Source organism: Pleurodeles waltl, chromosome 11, assembly GCF_031143425.1.
Source record: "Pleurodeles waltl isolate 20211129_DDA chromosome 11, aPleWal1.hap1.20221129, whole genome shotgun sequence".
In the NCBI taxonomy this organism is placed as follows: Eukaryota; Metazoa; Chordata; class Amphibia; order Caudata; family Salamandridae; genus Pleurodeles; species Pleurodeles waltl.
In genome coordinates, this window is record NC_090450.1 from 929,497,257 (window position 1) to 929,521,839 (window position 24,583).

Below are 24,583 nucleotides of genomic sequence, written 5' to 3' on the forward strand. Positions count from 1 at the left end.
AAAGATCTCTGAAAACAGTTGCAAAACAAAAAGGGACTGTAGAATCCCCCAATGCCTTGTAAAGCTCAACCGGGATTCCATCCGGCCCTGGGGCCTTACCATTTTTACTTTCTCTTTAAAATGCTCTTATTTCCCCCTCCGTAATAGGTCTAGACAAATGATTCTGTTTATTCTGCAACAGGCGGGGGCATATCCTTTTCCAACCATTCACCAATCATCCCCTCGCTTACCTCCCTCTCCTCCATATAAAGTTCCGAAAATAACTTATGGAGAGCCTCTCCTATAGCCTCAGGGGGTGAAACACTTGCCCCTGTCTGAGTGTCCACCAATTCCTTGACCATATTGCTTGCCTGATCTTTTTTACACTTCCAAGCTAATAATTTTCCCATGCTTTCTCCATATTCAAAGTGAATTTGCTCTCTTGCCTTCCATCGCTTCGCAATCCTAGCTTGTAAGTTAGATTCCAACTGTAATCTTATCTGGGAAATCCTATTCCTCAAATACACCTCATCTCCGCCCATATCATAATAAGTATTACTTAGCGCAGTTTCTAAATGTTTCGCTTCTTCCCTATACTTCTTGTTCCTATACCTCACAAGGCTTGTGATTCTGCCCCTTATTACTGCCTTAAAAGTATCCAAAACTACCGTTCTTGGTGCTGACTCTTGGTTCACTCTAAAAAAAATCCTCAGTCTCCTTACGGAGAATACAAATGGCCTCATCCTCCATTAAAAGGGTCAGATCAAAGGTCAATTTCACCCCGCCTACCTCATGGGGACAACTCATTCTTAACGTCACTGCTGTGTGATCTGATAAATGGGCGGGTGAATAAACTATAGTCTCCACCAAATCACAAATAGTATAATGAACTAAAAATTAATCAATCTGCGATGCATGGCCATACTTTTGATTATGAAATGAGAATTCCTGCCTTTGCCCTACTGTCTGCCTCCACAAATCACATAACCTAAAGTCTTTCATCATTAACTTTAAATATTGCTGGGACTTTGGAGTGGCAACTGACCTAGATTTTGCTGACTTATCGATCCTATTATCTAGAATCATATTAAAGTCGCCCACCATAATAACTGGATCTGAAAAACTCAAAAGATGAGGAAAAAACGCTCTAAAAGGCTCTAAATCATCACAATTAGGACCGTAATATCCTACCAATGTGAATGCCCTACCGCCGAGCTGCAATCTAAGTATAATCCATCTCCCTAATTTATCTGTTAACACCTTAGATAGAATTACATTCAACTGACGCTTAACTAGGATTGCCACTCCCTTCATGTTCAAATTATGCTCAGTGGTGACAAAGTCCCCTATCCATTGTTGTGTTCTAAACAGAGTTACACTTTCACCTTTAGTTAAGTGTGTTTCCTGTAAAACTATAATATGAGCTTGGGAATCTCTAAGAAACTGCAAAACTCTTCTCGCCCTAGCTCTCACATGCAACCCATTAGCATTCCATCACATCAGTTGTACTAATACTTTCCTGTCTCCCTGGACCCCCTGGTCATTATCCAGGTAAAAATAAATCCGAGGTGTATGAGGTTATTTTTACTTTTCTTTCCACATGCCTCCCCCTAAGTGCACCCCAAGAACCCCCTATCGTGCCCCTCCCCACGCTCCCTGGGAGAACCCCCACCACTATTGATAGGCCAATTGGCCCAATTTAGAACGCCATGAGCTCCCTGGCTTCCTTAAACCATATTGCCCTTTGTTATGGTTTTTATACGATCATCTGCTGCAGCTGGATCCCTAATGTTATACATTTTGTTATTGAACATCACGCGCAAATTTGATGGAAATTTTAGTCAAGCTACTGCACCCAGATTTTTAAATTCCTCCAGATGTTTTCCTAGCTCCCATTGCCTATTCAGTGTTAATCTAGAGAGGTCAGACCTAATCTCAAATTTAATTAAAAAACTTTCAAGGGATCCGAGATCTAAAGCCTTTGCGAGAATTTTCTCTTTCAGAAGATAAGTTTGAAAGTTCACCAAAATCCTCTGCGGTTTCTTAATATTCGGATTCCTCCTTTAATAGGAGAAGCTATATACTTTTTTTAATCTGGCCCTTCCACTTCCTCTGGGACATTTAAAATTCTGATGTTATTCCTTCTGCAGTTATTTTCTAAGTGTTCCAATTTCTCCTGCAAGTCCCGTTCCGTCCCTTTTAACAATTGGATCTCTTCCCTGTTCTTCCTCAAATCCTCTCTCATAGTCTCGACCGACTCCTCAAGGGCCTGAGTTCTAAGTGCCAGAAGATCTATTTTTTTTCTCCAGTGATTCACAAGCTAATATTATTTCAGCTTGATTTACCTCTGAGGTTCAAAAGCCCTTTTTTATACTGTCCATCAGTGAAACAAGCATACTTTCCAATGCACTAGGCTCTGGTGCTATAATCTGAGCTTGACTATCAGACAAATGTAAAGGCTCTACAATTTCTGCCTCTACCAGGTGGCGCAAGATTTCCTGCGCCCCAAAAACATTCCCCCTGCCCCCATTTTCCTCTTGGAACACAGGAGGCAAAACAGAAGATAAATTAGGGGGTAAATCTGCTAAAGAAATAGGTGCGGATGCCCCCTCCCTAACCCTGTCTTGACTCATTGGTAAATCGGGAGTAGTGGATAATATAGGAAGAGCTCTAAAATATGCCCGTAGAGAAGGGGTAATCTTAGTAATGGTCTTAGCAGATCTCTGTTTCAATTTTTTTTATTTTTTTATTAAAGTCCTCTTCCTTTTTCTGAAGACTTCTTCGTTTGTCCACCAATTTCTGTGCGCCCCCTCCACTGTCGCCCCGGACTCCTCTTCCATCAACTAGCGTCTCCCTGCGCTCATACGCTTCCCCAATAGCCGCAACAAAGATCCAGAAGGAGAAAGAAAAAAATCCAAACACAAAGCTCTCAGCCGGGGAGCTCAGGTAGGCGTTTCAGCGCGTGACCATGGTGCCGCCCGCCATGTTCCCCCGCCCCTCCACCCCCAGCCAGGGTGCTTTATTCCGCAAGATAGCCTTAAAGCATACAGAAAATAAATGGACAGCTCCAAAAGTTAAATCGTAACCCTAAGAAAAAGATTATTGTCCTAAACAATTCTTGCCATCCTGAAATCAGATATACATATCAGATATTATGGAAGATTACAGGATAACTGAGGAACCAGCCCTTTTCCTGATGTTTAGTGCAACTCTTATAAAATGTAAAACAGCATAACAGATATCAAGGGATGCTAACTGTCGTACAAAGCTAATGCATGTTGGTATTGGGTAATCTTAGCAGCACGTATGCAAAGGATAAGAAAAGCTTACACGAAAATGGTATAAAAAGTTCAAAATAATCATTAATTTACTGGTGCTTTGTTACTTTCGGTGATCGCGGTCAGATAGGTAGGTGATCAAACTATATACCTTGAGATGGAAAAGTGACCAAAAAGGTGCTTACGCCAAAATGAGTGGGATAAAATTTATGTTGGGGATTTGGAATAAGGATCAAATAGGGTTCCATCTCCCTAGAAATGCAAGATATTGAATGAAAATTAACCATCTGCATAGATTTAGCATTCTGGGACCACAGTTCTCTATTGCAACTAAAATACATTTTTATTTAGTGATTTTTTTAGATGCAATTTCCAATGATTCAGGGGATTTGTAATACTCTGGGACACCCACCTCTCTAAAAAATGTTTTATGTACATGAACCAAGGAATTGCAGTACCACGATCAAGCGCTAGAGAATTTTTGGACTTCTGTGTCTGATGATTGCCAGATTCTGTGCCAAAGGTGCAAGGGGGCAAAACCTAGCATGTCTTCTAGGTATTTCAATCCTCTTTCATTGTGACAGATGTTGTTTGTTGGATTCTTGGGAACAGAGAGTAGACTGTGTACAAATCTGTTCTCAGCCCTCTGAAGCAATAAGCCCCATGCTCCAGCATCCTAAAAGGCAACTAGCATGCTTTTAGATTTATACATTTGAATTCCCTCACACCACTTGAATCACTCTCTGTAGCTGCATACACCTTAGGTTGATTTACAATACCCCCTTCATTTAATTACCAAAAGTAATACCTAAATAGTTAAAATGTTTGACCCTGTTGATCTTATCCTCCCCTATCTCTGTATGTTTTAAACCTGGTCTTTGTCTACCCGATAGCCATAGAAAATGAGTTAGTCATGTTAACGTTTTAATATACATCAATCAAAAACAGGGCAAAAGAGTCCAAGAAAATTTGTAATCCACTAGCTGTTTCGCAATGAGAACAGAGTTTTCCGTATTCAAAAGAACTCAGATCGCCAGCTTCCCTATTTGTGACATGTCCTTACCTTTACAAACTAAAACGTTGAAGGAAAATGGCTCCTTGTTGCAGTTGGCCCCCTACTTTTTGTCTGATATTAATGCTGACTTGACGGAGAAGTGTGCTGGGACCCTGCTAATCAGGCCCCTGCACCAGTGTTCTTTCACTAAAAATGTTCCATGGTTTCCACAATTGGCACACCCCTGGCACACAGATAAGTCCCTTGTAAAAGGTACAAGTGATACCAAGGGCCCTGTGATCAGGCAAGGCCCCTAAGGGCTGGAGCACGTATTGTACCACCCTAATGGACCCCTCACCAAACACATGCACATGGCCCTTGCAACTTGTGTGTACTGGTGGGGAGGCAAAGATAAAGTCCACATGGCATCCTTCTCAGGGTGCCATGATCACCAACCACTGCCTGTGGCATAGGTAAACCACCCCTCTAGTAGGCCTTCAAGCCCTTAGGCAGGGTGCACTATACCACAGGTGAGGGCATAGCAGTATGAGCACTATGCCCCTAGAATGTCTAAGTCCATTCTTAGACATTGTAAGTGCAGTGTGGCCATATTCAGTACATGGGCTGGGGGTTTGTCATGACGAACTCCACAGCTCCATAATGGCTTCACTGAAGGCTGGTAAGTTTGGTATCAAACGTCTCAGCACAATAAACCCACACTGATGCCAGTGTTGGAATTATTGTACAATGCACCCAGAGGGCATCTAAGAGATGCCCCCTGGGTTTTACCCAACCCATTAGTGTAAGGCTGACCAGTCTGCCACTAAAAGATGGGTTTCTGACCTCCTGGGGTGAGAGGCTTTATGCTCTCTGAGGCCAGAAACAAAGCCTGCTCTAGGTTGAGGTGCTTCACATGTCCTCCTTGCAGGAACTGTAACACTTGGTGGTGAGCCTCAAAGGCTCAGACCTCCTGTTACAGGGCCCCAGGGCACTCCAGCTAGTGGAGATGCCCGCCCCCCCCCCCCGGAGAAAGCCCCACTTTTGGCAGAAATACCTGTGGGAAAAGTTAGGTGAAACAGGGAGGAGTGACCACTCCAGCTAGGACCACCCCTAAGGTGTCCAGAGCTGAAATGACCCCCTTCCTGCAGAATCATCCATCTTAGTTTGGAGGACAGAGACCAATAGGGTTAGGTATGTGCCCCCCTCCCCAAATGGAGTGGCCACAGGAAGGGTGTAGCCACCTTCAGGGACAGTAGCCATTGGCTACTGCCCTCTGACCCCTGTAACACCCCTAAATCTAGGATTTAAGGGCTCCCCTGACCCATCCTGGCCAAAAGGACAATGCCTGAGCCTAATTCCCGAGGACCCACTCCCGGTGCAGAGGAAGAATCCAGACACCCAAAGGTAACCCTGCACCTGCAGCCCGATGTCTTCGGGGAATCCTACCACCAGTCCAGCAATGTTCAGCAGACAGGCCACCTCCTTGACCAGCCTGTGGTTTCCCGGAACCGACCCCCTGGACAAGCCTGTGGCATCTTTGTGACCCCTCGGGTCCCGCTATTGAAAAGTATTGGGAGCTCGACGCTGTGTTAGCACCCTGCACCCAGCCGCCCCTGAACTGTAGAGTGTGTGTGTTCGGTGCTCACCTGTGGCCCCCCTAGGTCCGCCCTTTGAAGTTGCAGGTACTTACCTGCCTGCAGATCTGTTTCCAAGTGCCCCCAGTCTCCATAGGACCCCATTCTAAATGCAGCCCCAACTTTGACCTTTGCACCCAGCCAGCCCTGTGTTGCTGGTAGTGCACATTTGGGGGTCAGCCTAAACTTTGACCTGTGGACATCCTAAATCCTCTGGAATTGGAAGTCTTCTACTTACCTGTTTGTGTACTAATGCTCCCACCACCCCCTCCTCTTCTATGGACTCCTATGAAAAATTGCACTGTCAACTTTTGAAATAGAAAATTGCTACTTACTTGTAAACTACTTTATCTGCTAAAACCTAAGAACATTTGATACATATGCTTGATACCTACTTACAACTGTACTTACCTGCAACAATTTCTTCTGGTTCTAGTAATGAAGTAACAAAGTGTATTTTAACTACATAAAAAGTGCGTGCCTCATTTATTGACTGTGTGTGTACAACAAATGCTTTACACTACCTTCTGATAAGCCTTACTGCTCGACCACACTACCACAAAAGAGAGCATTAGTATTATCTGCTTTAGCCTCTGTTAAGCCTCTGGGGAACCCCTAGACTCTCTGCATGTAATTTCTAATTTTGATATAGTATATACAGAGCCAGCTACCTACAAGTCATAAAACTGTTATAGGAATGAGGTACTTTCACTTTTATTTCCTGAGGAAATCTGTATACTTTCATAATAGACTGCACACTCCACATCTGCTGCTTGTGGGTATCTGCTAAACATTGTGTTTAAACAATGAACAGATAATGCTCAATTGCCCTCCTAAGGCAAAATGTATGACAATGTACAAAATTTGGGGATCCACCACAGAGTAACGTTTTATCCCATCTCCTAACCCCCTTGTAATTCATGGATCCTGGGTATTCTCTCGAGTTTTGCCATCACTTTTGTTAAGGATGTTGGTGTAAATGCTGTCTTAATTTTAATGTAATATTGTATGTGATGCCATTATGATTTGAAAAGTTGTGTATGATCAATATGTGGTTTCTAGTATTTTGTGTGAAAATGTGCATTTGATATATATTGATTACATTTCTAAAATACTTTATTTTATTCCAGGCTGCCAAGAATGATTGGTCTAAGACTCTGTGGGTGAATCTTAATGTTCAGTTTCTGCTTGATGGAATTGAAGGGTTCCTTAAAAGTCTTCGTAAGCTGTCCAAAGAAACCCGTAGTATGCCAGTGGCTTTTTATTTGGAGTCAAAAATGAAAGAATTCAAGGAATCCATCCCTTTACTTCTCGACTTAAAGAATGAAGCTTTGCGTGACAGGTTAAAATTTTAACCGTTTTTCATTTCCATGTGTGATGTATGACCCGTGTCGAACCACGTGTCTCATTGACTCGTAGGTGTACAGTGACATATATGATGCGTGATGCGGATCCCAAGTCAGATATTTGTCTCTTATCACGGTTATGGATTTCTCTATGGGGAAATTTATTATATTGTTTTACAGTGTATGCATTTATGTAGGACCGCATGTCAAATAAACCCCCTATGTAGTACAAACCACTATATACAATTAACCTATAATGCAAACAACATTAGGCTTCCTCTAAGAGAACATTTTTTACATGCATTTTATGTATCATGTGCTGTTTCTTACATCAAGATTACTTATTTTGTGTGACTTCCTGAAAAGATGTTGCAAAACAGAGGGTGAAGAAAGGAATTTGAACTGCCTTGTATTTTCCTTTTTTATGCGTCTGATAATTTTTCTTCTGTGCATGGCATAATCCATTTTTGTTTTTCTTTGTGCCTTTACTTCATTATTTAAATTCTCTGAGGACCTGATGTACTGCCTAGTGGTTTTTCCAACAAAGTGCTGCTGTAGCGTAGTCACCACTTCCTCTACGTCAGCCATTCATAAAATGTTAAATTTTAAGATGACCACCAGGCCGGTGGAAGATCCTTCTACAAAGAGGACAAACAATTGCTAACTAATCTCCATATTAAATACCATAGTGTGCACAAATACAACTTTTGCCACAGAGAGTATCTGAGTAGCCTCCTTGTCTCTCAGTCCTAAAATTAGAGGGATTTGAGAGATTGCCACTGTCAGTCATACTGTGACCTCAGAATTTTCTAAACGAATGATTCAAAAAGCAGCACCTAATAGAAAACTCTTCTAAGATGTAATTTGACCAAAGGCAAGGCACTTTCCAGGGCACCATGGTAATCCACCATTCATCTTGCTCCTCTGCCTTTTAAATACGTTTATGTAGTACGAATTCTTCAATACATACATACATATATCCTTCAGCAGCAGCTTAATATTTTCCAGTGTTGCCTCTGCAACACCTGATATGGTACATGAAGCCAAGATCTAAATCCATTCCAAGACTAAGCCCTCATGTAGCATGTTTTACACAGACACCATTCTCTTTGGTAAGTACCTGGCTCCTAAACACTCCGCCAACTTCTCTAACAAAGATAGAATGCTCACAGAGGAATTAGACTTCTCCAGGAGCAGGCTCTGTGCATTAGGATCTATGTATGACAAGTAGACAAAGGTGACAGAACAAAGGAAGCTTGTTGTGATGTAACAGCTGGCCAATCCTAATGATTTTGTTGTAAAGCATAGCTTCAGTACAAGGCAGTCCCACAAGTGAGTCGTTGCGTTAGAGCAACTTGCTCAGTGCCATTGTGTTTATTAGGAACTTAAATGTATGTACTGAAAAGTGTTGGTAGATAATCCTAAAATTCAGTGACTGGATCCTGACATCTGTAGTGGTAGATGTAATAAAGGATTTAAACTGTATTGTGGCGGTCAAAAGTAGTCCTTGATTCGTAGATGTAGGCAAAGATGATGGGCAGCGCTTAATTTGTAAAAGAATAAGTGCTAGTGCCCAAAGTTTTGTTAAGGTTTTTACAAATTACAAGGTACAAGGTTTTACCATATCTATTGCATTTGGCAAAATCTGGACTGTTGTTTGGGTCAGTAAAAGTGCATCTAGTACCAGTTTAAAGATTTCTTAGAAAACCTAATAGAATGTCATTATATTCACAAAGAATAATAAAAAAATTATGATAGGTCTATTTATAGTATTTCCACCAGTAAAGAAGGTGGTGCCTGAATGGGAATTGAACACAGTTTTGGCAGGTTTGATGACTGCTCTGTTTGAGCCAATTCACAAAGCAGCATTAATGCTTTGAAGTGCTCATTTCCACCTTCCACAATTGTGAATTATGTACTATTATGTTAATCTGGTATTAAATCATGTGAATCTATGAAATATCCCATGCTGAAGAAGGAAATAAGGGCCAGATGTAGGAATCTGGCCCTTTGCGATTTGGTAATTTCGATTTTTATGAAATCGCAATTACCGACTCGCAAAGGGCCATGTATCACATTTGCGATTCGGTAATTGCGATTCTTAAAAAATCGCAAATGCAATTACCGAATCGCAAATTGCGATACTGGCCCCATTCGCAGCTATGGGCCTGTTGGGGCATGTGTGCTTTACATATTAAATTTAAAAATGCAGTTTTACTGCATTTTTTTATTTTGCACCAGGTTACCACCTGGTTGCAGACAATGGTATTTTGCATGTGCAAAATACCATTCTGCAAAAAATCGCAATTTGCGATTTTTTGCAGAATTGCCTTGCGACCTGGATTTTGCGAATCGCGAATTGCGATTCGCAAAATACAGGTCTCAACGTAGAAAATCGAAATTTTTGCGATTTTCATTTTGTGGTCTGCGAATGCCTTTGATGCATTGCAGACCACGATTTTGCACTCGCAAACGGCCGATTTCGCAGTTTGCGAGTGCAAAATCATTTGATACATCTGGCCCTAAGTTACTTACCTGTAACTCTCTTTCTCCAGCATTGTTATCTTTTATAGATTTTCATGCAGCCCACCCACCTCCCCTTAAAGAGTCTTCCAAATGAAAAGAGAAAGTAGCGGTTTTCAAAGGTCTCACAGTTGGAAGCATCAGTAGGGGAACAGCTGGGTGTGATGGGTTTTGATGGCTGAAGTTTGAATCATTAGAATGATAAGGATAGGTCATGTACGTTTTGAGGTCAGATAAATTTACATTCAGTGTCAGTGTAAAGAAATGCTAATACATGTACTGCTGTTGGTAATATTACCGGGTGTTCCCAGTCTGATGATGGAGAAGGATTCAAGCATGTGAATCTGTGAAAGATGCCAGTGCTGGATAACCGTAGTTACAGGTAAGTAACTTATTTCCTTCTGTTGGCCAGGTAAAATACTAGGTTGGTGTGTTCTCATGAGGTGTCTTGGATGATTTACTACTGATACAAGTTATCTGTAGAGATGTAAATTTGAGAGACTGATTGCAGGAATCCTGAGAGTACGTGAACAACATAATGTGCACAAGAGCAATACAAAACCCTTTTGAGTATAGCAGTTGGGAGATGCAGCACAAGCAGTCGCAGGCCCCACAGGCAACCCACTGGCAGCAGGCACGGTAAGTTGCAGTGAGGCCCAATCAGCACACCTGCAGAGGAGTTCCACGTTGCTCGAGCAGCAGTGAGGAGACTATCTTTGCAAAGATGAAGTGCTGGAGGCTGGGGCTATTTGGAATTTCAAGATCCCCTGGAGCAGGAGTTCAAGGATCAAGCACGAAAATCGATAAGACCAATTCCGATCGTTGATCATTTATGGCAAAAGGGTGCCAGGATCATCAAGAATCCTGCTACGGTGCCAGCTGTCCTTCCATGGATCGATAAGAAATACAGGGCTCCAGATGACGCTCCTGCATGTCTCACTGGTCATCCTCAGCCAGACTCTGTGATATCTCAAGCTCCACAGAGGCATTCGAAGAATCCTCCAGCTCCTATCCCAGTGCCACCTGACTGGGAATGGTCGACGCCTCAACATGATTGGCAAAAGGTTTTCGCTCATGTCAGCAGTTACGGTAAGAGCTGCTAATGCCTTAGCCATCTTAGCTCGGTACGACAGGCAGGTGTGGTCAGATATTAAACCTTTCCTGGATCTCATCCCTGAGGAGCAAAGACAAGAAGTGAAGAAGATTTTACAGCAGGGGGAGCGCGCCTCTTCTGAGATCATTGATAATGCCATGGACAAAGCCTCAACCGGATTTCGGCAATTGGCAGGCGCTGACGTTCTGAGACGCCAGGGATGGTTGAAGGCCACTTCTTTTTGCCCGGAGGTACAAACAAAGGTCTTGGACATTGCATATGACGGAGACATGCTTTTTGGCAAGCATATAGATGAGGCTGTTCTTGCCAACTGACACTGATACCGCGAAGCACCTTGGTTCTTTACAATATAGGAAACTGCCTTTCAGAGGGGCAAGAGGGTGTGGCTCTTCCTCCTACAGAGGATCATATTTCCTTTCTCAACAGTTTCAGCCGTACCAACAATACAGACATTCACAATCGTTTAGACAACCAACACCGGCTGGTTTCTCCAGACAGGGTGCCAGTCAAATCTTCTCATCAGCCCAGAGGTACAGGTCGTAAACAATGACCCTGCACTAGTACCAGCTACTCTCCTACCCCACCACCAGGCAGGGGCAAACATAACCAGATATCTGCGCAACTGGAAGTCTATCACCTTGGACCAGTGGGTTTTGGACATCGTGGCTTACAGCCACAACCTGGAGTTCACTGTCAAGCCACCAACCACCTCCCCTGAAAGGGGTGAATTGCCCTCATCTGCACTTATTGAAAAAGGAAATCTAGTTGATGCTTCTCAATGGAGCAATAGAAGAGGTTCCTGTTGTTCAGAGAGGCAGAGGATTTTATTCCTGTTTTTTCCTTGTGCAAAAGAAATCAGGGGAATGGAAACCTATTCTGTACCTTCGGCATCTCAACAAGTACCTTTGCAAACAAACTTTCAGAATGATCACTCTTTCAGACATATTGAACCTCCTGAACGGTGGAGACTATATACATCTCTGGACCTGGAGGATGCTTACTTTCATATCCCCATCCTTCCCAAGCATCACAGATACCTCCGTTTCACAGTGGCTGGTACTCCCTATCAGTTCTGAGTCCTACCCTTCGGACTCAGATCAGCTCTGCGCATATTCACCAAGTGTCTGGCACCAGTAGCAGCTGCTCTCAGGCAAGCAGGGTCACCAGGTATTCCCATGTCTGGACGACTGGCTCCTCAACGCACCCACCAAATAACAAACTGTAGCAGCAACAAAAGATTGTATTGCGCTTTTCAAAAAACTCTGTCTCACACTCAATGTAAAAAAAAAACTGTACAACACCCACTCATGATTTTTCTCGGAGCAATTCTGGACACGCAGATGAACAAAGCTTTCCTAACGCAGGAACGCTAGCATCGTCTAACATCCATGGCACAAACAATATAAAAAAGAAGGTCAGTTTCAGGGAGGTCATACAAGTCGCTCCTGGGAATGTTATCTTCCGCCATCAATCTGGTGCCACATGCGCGTCTCAAAATGAGACCGTTAAAAGAAGAATTGCAGGCTCAGTGGAACCAACTGCAAGGTTCGTTCGAAGATCGCATTCTGGAAACACCAAGAATGATAAGGGTGTTGGGTCGGTGAACTCACCAGTCTCATCTTTCTCAAGGTCTCACGTTCATTCCGTTAGTCCTTCAATTTATTATTACCACAGACACTTCCATGGAAGGTTGGGGAGAACATCTCCAAGATCTCCAAGTTCAGGGAAAATGGTCAGATCGCCAAAGGCTTATGCATATCAACAGCGTAGAACTCAAAGCCATTTTCTTCACACTGCAAGCGTTCCTTCCAAGGATAGAAGGTTCTCGACTGCTGGTACGGACAGACAACACTACCAGCATGTATTATATAAACAAACAGGGAGGCACGAAGTCTTTAACACTTTGAAAAGAAGCCCAGGAACTATAGGACTGGCTTACAAGACACAACATTTCTTTTGACAGCCGAGCATGTTCCAGGTGTGCGCAACAAGCTAGCGGACGCGCTCAGCAGAACCCACAACGATTGTCAGGAATGGGAGCAGAATCAAGATCAGCTAGACAAAATTTTTGCAACATGGGGTAAGGCAGCTTTAGACCTATTTGCAACAACGCCAAATGCCGATTTTATGCAGGTCGGTATCCCCTACCAAATTCTTGGGGAAATGCCCTTTTGATGCGATGGTCCGGGATCTTTGAGTGCGCTTTTCCCTCATCCCATTGATCCCCAGGGTTATAGCCAAGGTGAAGAGGGAACCCTGTTGCCTAATACTAATCGCTCCCAAATGGCCCAGGCAATGCGGAAACACGTAGCTTCTTCTGATATCGGACACAGCACCGATAGGCCTTCCTCCAATCCCAACGCTGCTTTCAGTGCGTCAGGGGCAGATTCTACATCCAGAGCCGATGTCACTACACTTGCACGCATGGTTCCTGAATTCCACGAGTTTCAGTATCTCAAAATAGACCCAGAATGGAGAAATATACTGTCTAACGTTAGAACAATCAGCACAAACAAAACTTATCAACTCAAATGGAAGAGGTTCTGTTGTTGGTGTCAGTGGCACAACCTAAACCTTTTGAGGCTTCTCCAGAGCAGATTCTACCATACCTGCTGCTTTTGGCAAAATCTGGGCTTATGCATTCTTCAGTTAAGGTACATCTGGCAGCAATTTCGACATACATATGTTCTTCGGATACGGTCCCTCTTTGCTAGTCACGTCCGATTAAGCAGTTCATGAGGGGTCTATTCAGAGTTTTTCCTCCAGTAACATTACCTCCACCCGAATGGCACTTTAATGTGGTGCTCTTTCAACTAATGAACCCTCCGTTCGAACCCATATATAAAGCGGATCTTAAATTCCTCACTTGGAAGGTAGCCTTCCTTCTAGCAATCACGTCCACCAGAAGTGTCAGTGAAATTCAAGCCTTCACAGTACAGCAAGCTTTTCTGCGTTTCACAAACGATTTCGTCATTCTAAAAAAAAATCCGAAGTTCATTCCTAAGGTTCCTTCTCAATTTCACCTGAATCAACCAGTAATTCTCTGAACATATTTTCCTAATCCAATATCTACTGCGGAAAAGTACCTCCACACATTGGATGTGAAGAGATGTCCTATTTTTATCTCCAGCGAATTAAGGGCCAGATGTAGGAAGGCTTTTGCGCCTCGCACACGGCGAAAAATGCCGGATGCGAGGCGCAAAAGCCCTAACATGATGCAGAAACACATTTTGTGAGTCAGTACCTACTCGCAAAATGTGTTTCAGACTCGCAAATAGGAAGGAGTGTTCCCTTCCTATTTGCGAGTCGCACTGCGATGTAGAGTTGATTTGTGACCGCGAAAGCGGTTGCAAATCAACTCGCAGTTACCATCCACTTGAAGTGGATGGTAACTCATTTGCAAACGGGAAGGGGTCCCCATGGGACCCCTTCCCCTTTGTGAATGCTCACAAAAATATTTTTTCAGAGCAGGCAGTGGTCCATAGGACCACTGCCTACTCTGAAAAAAACCGAAACTAAAAGGTTTCGGTATTTTTTCTATTTGCAGCTCAAAGAGAAAAAAAAAACTGCTTTATTGAAAAGCAGTCACGGACATGGTGGTCTGCTGTCTCCAGCAGGCCACCATCCCCGTGAGTGCCTAGACTCGCTATGGGGTTGCAAACTGCGACCCACCTCATAAATATTTATGAGGTGGGTCTTTGCGACCCCATAGCGAGTCGCAGAAGGTGTCTGAGACACCTTTCTGCATTTCCTTTTGCGAGGTGCAAATTGCGAGTCGCTGAGACTCGCAATTTGCACCTCGCAAAAGGAAACCTACCTACATCTGGCCCTAAGACTTTTCGCAAATGTGATCAGTTATTGCTTTCCCATGGACCTGGGCATCTGGGTTCCTCAGTGACAAAGGCAACAGTAGCTAGATGGATATTGGCGACTATTCAATTCTGCCACTCTGCAGCAGGGAAACCTCTGCAAAGGAGACCTGGGGTGCATTCAACGAGAGCAATTTCAACCTCTGCTGCTCTATTTTCTGGGGTGTCGCTGGATCAAATATGCCATGCTGCTACTTGGAAGAGTACCCACTCCTTCGCGAAGCACTATTGCCTTCAGGCTACCCTTGAGGCAGATGCAGCCATGGGCCAAGAAGTTAACAGTCACCTGTTCCAGTAAAGGTGAGTCTCTTGGTAAAGTAGAATTTTATTTTTTATTATTATTATTATTATTATTATTATTATTATTATTATTATGATAATAATAATAATTATTATGATGATGATTATTATTATTATTAATTCTATTTTATATCTCTTGTTCTTGTATTAATCTGTTTTTCTCTTCAGGTTCAATGTCTATGCTTTTGCCATAGGTCTTGATATCATTTGTAAGCTCACTTAGCTTCTTCCAAAAAAACCCAAAAAACATAGAAAGTAGAGAGTTCATATGTATAACTATATCTGGAATAAGGGAGAAAGGGAAAACGCAATGTTTTTTAATTCCCTCCACCCATGTTAATGTTATGATACTGCTTGTTACTCTGATTCAAGCATGTGAATCTATGAAAGATCCAATACTGGATAAAAAATTAGTTACTTTCCTGTAACTGCAGTTATCCAGTATTGGTATCTTTCATAGATTCACATTCGACCCACCCTCCTCCTCTTAGAGGCTCCCTTTTACTTACTCAGGTTATCTTCTTCACTCTCACGCTGAAAATCGGAGGAAGGGAGCTTCTCTCAACTGATTGGCTGTGATTCAAGTTTGGTCGATCTTATATAACGACATTGACAGTCTGTAAAATTTGGGCCTGTTTTGCATTGCAAACTCTATGGTCAGTTTCGTTATTGCGGTGGACTGCTTTTTGGGATACTGTGGGACTCCCACGTCGACGATGGGAGAGATTCAAGCATGTGAATCTATGGAAGATACCAATACTGGATAACTGCATTTACAGGTAAGTAAATAATTTCTTCTATATGTGGTCCCATGTTTTTGGAGTGGAAAATAGTCATGGAAGAAACTGACATCGGCGAGGAAGTTATATAGACTCCGTTGACGTCACATCTGGATTGCGATATTAATACAGAATCATGTGATGCCCTTTTTTGACCCGCGGACATGCTGGGGAAAAAATATTCTGGATCCAGACTTGTGTCTGTGGAAGAATTCTAAGTAAGGAATCTGCAATTAGATCCTGTCTCTACCAGGTAATGTGCTTCCAAAGGTAAGTAACTGTTCTTCTCAATTCTGTCAGTGGTGGTAAATGGCTGTTGTAGGAAAGTGACCCTTTGTGACATGGTTACCCCCAATTTTTGCCTAATTTCGACTGAAAAGGCACTGGGTTCCTGCTAACCAGGTGCCCTGTGTCAGATCTCTTTCTCCAAAACTGCACAGTTGTGTCCCCAGTTGGCAAAAACTTTAGCACCCTCTGTGTGTCCCTCGTAGATGGTACCCCTAGTAGCTAGGGCCTGGGGTACTAAGTAGGGTCCCTAAGGGATGTAGCACAAATTGTGCCACCCTAAGGGCTGTAGCACAAATTGTGCCACCCTAAGGGACCCCTTACCAAGCACATGACAGGCTGCCATTGCAGGCTGTGCCTTGGTGCAGACAAAAGTGAAAACACAACATGGCACACAGCCGGTGTGCCATGTCCCCTAACACTGCATACAACATATGTAAGTCACCCCTCTAGCAGGCCATACAGCTCTAAGGCAAGGGGCATTATATTACATGTGAGGGCATATCTGCACTAGCAGATATGCCCCTGCTATGTCTTTGTCTATTCTCAGGCATAGTAAGTGACTGGGGAAGCCATTTTAACTGCATGTGCTGGGCAGTGGTCACTACGAGTTCCCCAGCTACTTGATAGCTTCACTGAAGATAGGGTTGTTTGGTATCAAACATCTCGTATTGGTGAACCCACACTGATGCCAGTTTTGGATTCACTACTACATGGACCCAGAGGTGCCCCCTGAAAACCTACCAACTACTAGTGTGTTGACTGACCAGTTCAGCCACCTTATCCATGTATCTGACCCCCCCACCCCCACCCCCACAAGGTGACAGCCAGTGCTCCTGGGGTCCAGAGACAAAAGTCTGCACTGGGCGGAGGTGTTAGCACCTCCACCAGGCAGGATGGACAATCCAGGGTCGGGAAGCTTCAAAGGCCTATCTGCCTTTGTAAGGCAGCCCAGGTCTCTCCAGATGGTGGAGATGACCAACCCCCCTGTCCTGACCCTACTTTTGGTGGCGTGACTGGTGAGAAAATTCAGCAAATTATGGGGTGTGTCCACTTCATGCCAGTCCCACCCCTAGAGTGGACGAACTGAAGTGGATACCACTTAAATTCCTCCATCTTGGTTTGGAAGGAATTAGGTCACTAGGGTCAGGGTTATGCTCACCCTAAAGGTGGGCAACCCATTGGCTGCCACCTGGCATTCCCTGTAATGACCCTAAATTGAGTAGTTAGGTGGCACCCCGAGCCCAAAAACTCAGATATTGATGACCTAAGAAGACCAAGGACAGATAAGAGTTGCGCCAGCAGAAGAGGAAAAATGAAGCTGCTGACCTGGTACCAACCTCGCCGGCCTTTCTTCAACACTCGATGGACTCTGCACCAAAAGACAACTCATCCTGCTGCTGAGCCTCGAGAAACCCAGGAAGTCTGCCTGTCTTTGAAAATGACTCAAGACTCTTGTAAGCAGCAGACCTGCCCCCCAACAAATTAAAGAAAGAACTCTGCAGCCTCTGGAACCGCAACGACCCAACACCTGAATTCAACAATGCACCTGCCATCTCCAGCCCCAGGATGAAGTTGACCACCACTTCCACCAAGGTTCCCCAGCTCCCCAGCTCCCCAGAGTCAAGTACATTGTGGTTTCACCCCTCCTGGACTCCCCAAAGTTGCCTATAGCCTCTGCACGAAGGCCCCCTCTCCTGCGGCTTCTGTGGTGAGAGAAACCGGATGCCTAAAGCAACCACTACACCGGTAGCCTCCAGCCCGAGTTGAAGTGGACCCCTGATGTTAACAACATCTCCCAGCTCTCCTGAGCCAGAGTCCACTGTGGTTTCACCCCTCCTAGCCTCCACAACAATGCCTGTAGCTTCAGACCACAGGACCCTTCAACCCCAAGTGCTTTTAGACACTGCATCTGTCGCCCTTGGGCCTTGGTGAAGAGGACCAAGGGTGCACCTTCGTCCCTGAGCACCCCATGTTTGTAAGTACCTGTTGGTTTTCCCCAACTGGCTTCCTACCCAGAGCCTGCAGCCTATTTCCACTGAGACCTATCCCCCATAAAATACATTGGGCACTCAACGTCGTACTACACCTCTGCACCTGGCTGCCCCAGCTGCTGCTTGGAGTGACCTGTTGGTGTGGTCCTGACCCTTGCCCAATACTCACCTTAAGTCCCAGAGATTGGCCGCATAAGTAGTCATACAGTGCCTGTTTGCTGGACTTGTTTTTCCTCCCATAGGTTAACATTGAACAACTCTGAAATTGCACTAAGGGCCATATGTACGAACACTTTTTCCCATAGACACAGAATGGGTAAAAACCTTTGCTACATCTGGCCCTAAGTGTCTGTTTTTGCAAGTGAAAAGAATTTATACTTGAAAACGTGCTTACCTTTAGATGAAGTTCTTGGTTTCAAAGTATATATAAAAAGAAGTGTTATTTTTCTACTTTGCTCTCAGATTTATTCTTTGAGTGTGTGTCTCATTTATTCCCGCTGTGAGTACAACAAATGCTTAGCATTACCCTCTGATAAACCTAACTGCTTGCCCATACTACCAAAAAATAGAGCGTTTGTATTAGCTATTTTTGCCTCTGCAACCCAGTTGGAGGTCCACTGGACTCTCTGCTCGGTGTACTTCTTTTTAGTGCACCATATTGAGAGACAGCTACCTACAGTTCATGTTAACGATATAGGGTTGTCAGTGCAAAGGAGCCTTGATTTAAAAAAAAAATGTTTTTAAAAAAAATGAGGTCCAATGTATGGCCCGCTGAGTGTGTAGGCCCAGTATCAGTTAAGTGTAGCACTAATAATTCAAGATCAGATAATAAAAACATGACAACGGGGTCGGCAGAAAGGGTGTAGTCATCCTAAAGGTGAACATCCCATTGGCTGCCACCTGGCACCCAGCTGTCCATAGCCCGAGTCCATCATAGTTTCACCCGCCCTGGATTCCCTGAAGTCCTCTGTTGTCTCTGCGCAGAGGCCCCCTCTCCCGCAGCCTCTGAGGTGAGAGAAACCTGACAACCACTGCACCCGTCTCTGCCGGTCCAAGTTGAAGTGGACCCCTAGTGTTAACAACGTCCCCCAGCTATCCTGAGCCGTAGACCCCTTTGGCGTCACCCCTCCTGGACTTCATGACAATGCCTCCAGCCTCAGACCACAGGACCCGCCCGCACCCCAACCACGACAGTTTCTGGACAAGAAAACCTGATGCCAAAGGACACCCTTTGCATTCTTCAGCCCTGGGCTCTGTTGAAGAGGACTAAAGGTTCACCTACATCCCGAGCATTCTACGTATGCAGCTTACCTATTGGTGTTCCTGGGCTGGCCCCCCAGTCAGAGCCTGCAGCCTAATTTCACAGGAGCCAATCCCATCGAAGTGCATTGGGCACCTGATGCCGTACTGCACCTCTTCCCCCTGTCTGCCCCAGTGCTGACCGGAGTGACCTGTTGGTGTAGTTCTGAACCTTGCGAAGTACTCACCTTAAGTCTACAAGATTGTTCCTGTGAGTCGTTGTAACCTGCTTGTATGCTGATTGTGTTTTACTTCCATAGGCTAACATTGAAGAACTCTGAAATTGCAGTGTCGATTTTTGCAAGTGAAAAGTATTTATACTTAAAAATGTACTTAGCTTTTAACAAATTTCTTGGTTTAAAGTACTTATAAAAAGTGTTATTTTTCTTTATTGGACTCAGATTTATTCTTTGAGTGAAATGCTTAGCATTACCTTCTGATAAGCCTAACTGCTGGCCCACGCTACCACAAAGTAGAACATTAGTCCCATCTACTTTTGCCTCTGCTAACCAATTGGGGATCCACTTGACTCTGCATTGTGCACTTCTTTTTAGTACACCATATAGAGAGCCCGCTTCCTACAGCTGTTCTGAGTTGGTGAATCCATTTGTCTGGTTAATTCTGATAATGAATGAGATTCCTCCGTAGTAAGTAGTTACACGGCTCCCCAGAGGTCAGGGTTCAGATTGTTAGAAGGAGAAGTGACGTTTAGCCACACATTATCGAGCATTAACAGGTCTGTGATGCATTTGATATCTGAGGCTACACAAGTGCTACACTGAACTGATCAGCGTGTATCTACCTTTCATCCCCTGAACATCATTCATGATATGGATTACAGATTTCAGTTGTTTCCCATGAACAATGAATTCCCAGTGAGTGTGTGCTATTAGATCATGTTAATTAAATCCCTGCTCCTTCTACCCACTGCCCATCAGGCAGACCGTCAGTTTTCCTGTGGCTGTGCCCCTACTGGCTGCACCATCAGAAAACTAGTGGCCGTTAGTGTAAGGACATCAAGCGGCCCACCCTATGAAGAGCAGACATTCTGATGTTTTTTTTTCTCCTGTCCAGCACATTGAGGAACAACCTGGTTGTCATAGACAGAAAGAAATGTAATGACCTACCCACACCCAGAGAGAAATCTCCCAGGGTGTGGGGGTTGTAGGAAAGCACCCCTTTTTGCCATGTTTCCCCCCATTTTCTGCCTTATGTCAGTGTGCTTGACTGTGGTCACTAGGATCCTGCCAACCAGGTAACCAGTAATTATGCTCTCTCCTCTCTAAATTTTGTTCTCACATACCATTAACCAAGTATTTCACCCAAAATTGGCATACTGGTGGCCCCTTATAAGTCCCTAGTGTATGGTACTGAGGACCCAGGGCATTGGGGTTCCAGGGGATCCCTATGGGCTGCAGCATTTATTTTGCCACCCACAGGGAGCCCATGCAAAGGCTTCTACAGGACTGCCATTGCAGCCTGGGTGAAAAGGTGCATGCACCCTTTCACTGCCATTTACACTGGACCAGGTCACTTACAAGTCACCCCTATAGCAGGCTCTCCAGCCCTGAGGGCAGGGTGCAGAGTACCTGTATGTTAGGGCACCCCAGCACTAGAAGAGGTGCCTCCAGGATAATTTTCCCAGACTTTCCGAGAGCGGGAATACCATTTTACATGTGTACTGGGCATAGGTCACTACCTGTGTCCAGCTATATAATGGTAACTCTGAACATAGGCATGATTGGTATCAAACATGTTAGAATCATACCCAATGCTTTTACAAGCTTTGGCTGTATAATTCCATGCACTCTAGGGGCTCCTTAGAGGACCCTCAGTATTGCTATTCCAGCCTTCAGAGGTTTTCCAGGCAGCCCCAGCTGCTGCCACCTCTCAGACAGGTTTCTGCCCTCCTGTTGCCCTCCTGCTCCTGTTGTTACACCCTCTCCCTTTGGAAATAGGTGTTACAGGCTTGGGAGGGGTAGCCACCCCATGCCACTGGAAATGCTTTAAATGCCCCAATTGGTGCCGTCCTTGCATAATCCAGTCTACACCTGTTCAGGGACACCCAGTCCCTGCTCTGGCGTGAAACTGTCCATCACCACACCAAGGGGTGCTGCTCAGAGCTCCTCCAGAGGGTCCCTGGGTTTTGCCATCTTGGATTTCAAGTTGGCTGGGAACTCTGGGAGCATCTGAGTGGCCAGTGCCAGCAGATGACGTCAGAGCCCTCCCCTGACAGGTGCCTACCTGTTTAGCTGACCAATCCCCCTTTCAGGGCTATTTTGGGCCTCTCTATTGGGTGGTTCTTCAGATTCGGATTGCAGTACTCCAGCAGGAATCCTCTGCATCCTTTACTTCACCTTCTTACCAAAGAAACTGCATCTGGACCCTCCAGGAACTCTACAAACTGCAACAAAGAAGCAAAGATGACTTCTGTAACATTGTATCTCCAGCTCCTGCCAGCAACTGCAACTGTTTCCCCGTCGTGCATCCTCAGAGGACAGCCTGTCTTCTGCCTCCATCAGAAGGACCAAGGAATCTCCCTTGGAGTGAAGAGGTCACTCCCCTGCTTCAGCAGGCACCTCTCTGCAACGACCACCGGCTGCATGGAGTCTGCTCTCCTGATGAGTTGCATGGATCCTGCATCACGGGTGGTGGACTTAAGTGGTCCCGACGGTCCTGATGTCCTACTGTCCAATTTTGGTGGAGGTAAGAGCTTGCCTTTCGACGCAAGACAGTACCTCCATGCACTGCTTGTTTTGCAGTTATCAAGGCTTGTTGGCATCCCTCCACAAAGTTCTTAATGCACAGTGCAGCTCTGGACCCCAGCACTCCTTACTGCGACGCACAGCTTCCTGAGTGGTTCTCCGGTGGCATGGGATCCCTTGTTGCAGTGCTGTGGGGGCCTCCTTTTGCACCTTCTTTGGCCGTGCTGTGGGACTCCTGTGCGCACTGCCTGGTCTTCGGTGGGCTCTCTGAGTTGCTGAGAGCCCCCTCTGACTCAGCCTCCCAGGTAGTGTCCACCAGGTCCCTCCTGGTCCTGGGCAGAGCCATTTTCTGCTAACCGCAAGCTTTGTGTGTGCCAAGGCTTGTTAGCGGAATCCAGCAACGTAAACCAGACCACAGTCATCAATCCGTCGTGGGACATCATGTGCACCAACCAGGAACCCTCATCCGTCTTCTTGGGTGCAGTATTGACTGTTGTTCTTTACCGATGGTTCTTCTTTTGCACCTTCATCCGGGTTATCAGGGGGTGTTCTACATGGACTCTTCTCTGCTTTTTGGACTTGGTCCCCTTCCTCCACAGGTCTTCAGGTCCAGGAATCCACTGTTGGTGTCTTGCAGTATCTTCTTCTGGTTCTTGCATTATCTTCTTTATTGTGTTCTTGTGTGTTCTAGGAAAGTTACTGTGATTTACTCCCGCTTTCTTGGGCTCTGGGGTGGGTTCTATTACTTACCTTTGGTGTTTTCTAATATTCCTAGCGCCCCTCTACATACTACACTTGCCTAGGTGGGAAACCGACATTCCCATTCCACTTCCTTAGTAAATGGTTTGTGTTGCCCCTAGGCCCATTTCCAACTTGTGATTTTAAATATTTGCACTGTTTTCTAACTGTTTTTACAGCTTTTTGTGCATACTAGTGAATATAATTTGTGTATTACTTACCTCCTAAGGGAGTATAGTCTCTATGGTACTTTTGGCATTTGTGTCACCAAAATAAAGTGTATTTATTTTTGTAACACTGAGTATTTTCTTTCATGTGTGTGAGTACTGTGTGACCACAGTGGTACTACATGAACTTTGCATGTGTCCTAGATAAGCCTTGGCTGCTTAGCTACAGCTACCTCTAGAGAGCCTGGCTTCTAGACACTGCCTACATTCCACTAATAAGGAAAAACTCAACCTGGTATAAGGTGCAAGTACCTTAGTTACCCACTACAGACCAGGACAGCCTTCTACAAGGGTCATCAGTATTGTGCTTTTCAGAAACAAAGTTTTTGAAAAACAAAAAAAGTTTGGTGTGCTGCTGCCTAAAAGATGATGGCCACACACCAAATTTCCAGTGCCTTGAGAAGAGCTGCCATTGCGGTAGCTCTTTCAGAGGCAAAATGACTGCAAGGACAGCAGTAATCTCATAATTGAGCTGGTGGTAGGTAGAGATAACCCACACCACTTGTTTTTGGATTTCTGATCCTCTTTTCTAAGCCCACAAGCTGTTGAACTACAGCAGTGGGCACTGTGAAGTTTTAAAAGATATGTGGGAGATTGCGTGCCTAAGGCATTCCCGTCAACCACTGGGTTCAAAGCAGCCCTTGCATACATGGTTACTCCAGTATTGTAACTTTCATAAATTCACATGCTTGAATTATTCCCCGTCGTCGAGATGGGAGCCCCCGGTACATTTAACCAAGCAGTGTCACCATAGATTTAAACCTAAGGGCCCTTAGGCCTCTTAATTTAACACTCTGATAATCATTTTAAGAAAAAGGACAAAATTTCAGAATCCACCAATCAGGAGACACCACCCTTTAGAACCCTCCTGACAGAAGCTCCCGTACCTCAGATTTTCTACTGCACGTCGTGCTAGGGAGTCTCCTTAGAGCTCTGCTCTCTTTTTCTTATCTTTTGGAATAGCTTTAAGCTGATATTCTTCTAAACTTGTTCTGACTGATTGTGCATAAGGCCTACAGCATGTCTGACAAGGAAAATAAAAGTTTGTTCAGATCCTGCAGGACCTGTGGGAAAGAGAGATTACACCCTGAAGACCCTCATCAGGACTGCATATACTGCCTTTACCCAGACCACTCGGCTAAGGACTGCAAGGTATGTTGTATTTTCTCTTCTAAGACCCTGAAGGATAGAGAGGGCAGATTATTAATATGGCTGCAGAAACTTAAATCTAGAGATAACCCAGTCTCTGATTCAGACAGCAATGACTCCTCAATATTGTCCAAAAAGTAATCTAAGAGACCTAGATCTCATTCAAGATCTTCATCAGAGCAGCCAAGAAAGGCCCACAAAAAGACCACCTTAGGGTCTTATAAAGGCCGCAGCCCTTCCACTTCACCTCATAAATTCTCCACAAAAGGGAAAAAAGGGCATGCCAGCAGCTCTGAAAGGCCTAAAAAATGATCTTCTGTGCCTCCATCTGCATCTGCTGAACCTTTCAAAAGGCCCTCCTCTGCTCCTC

The 24,583-nt window shown here is 44.7% G+C and overlaps 1 protein-coding gene across 1 annotated transcript in view; it reads left to right on the forward strand.

The window, feature by feature from the left end:
- The window catches only part of DNAH10 (dynein axonemal heavy chain 10), a 1,282,131-nt gene that overhangs the window by 490,625 nt on the left and 766,923 nt on the right, over window positions 1-24,583 (forward strand). Inside the window, exon 25 of the mRNA XM_069215014.1 lies at window positions 7,016-7,227. Coding sequence (XP_069071115.1) covers window positions 7,016-7,227 — 212 coding nt within the window. The remainder of the gene's footprint in view (window positions 1-7,015; window positions 7,228-24,583) is intronic.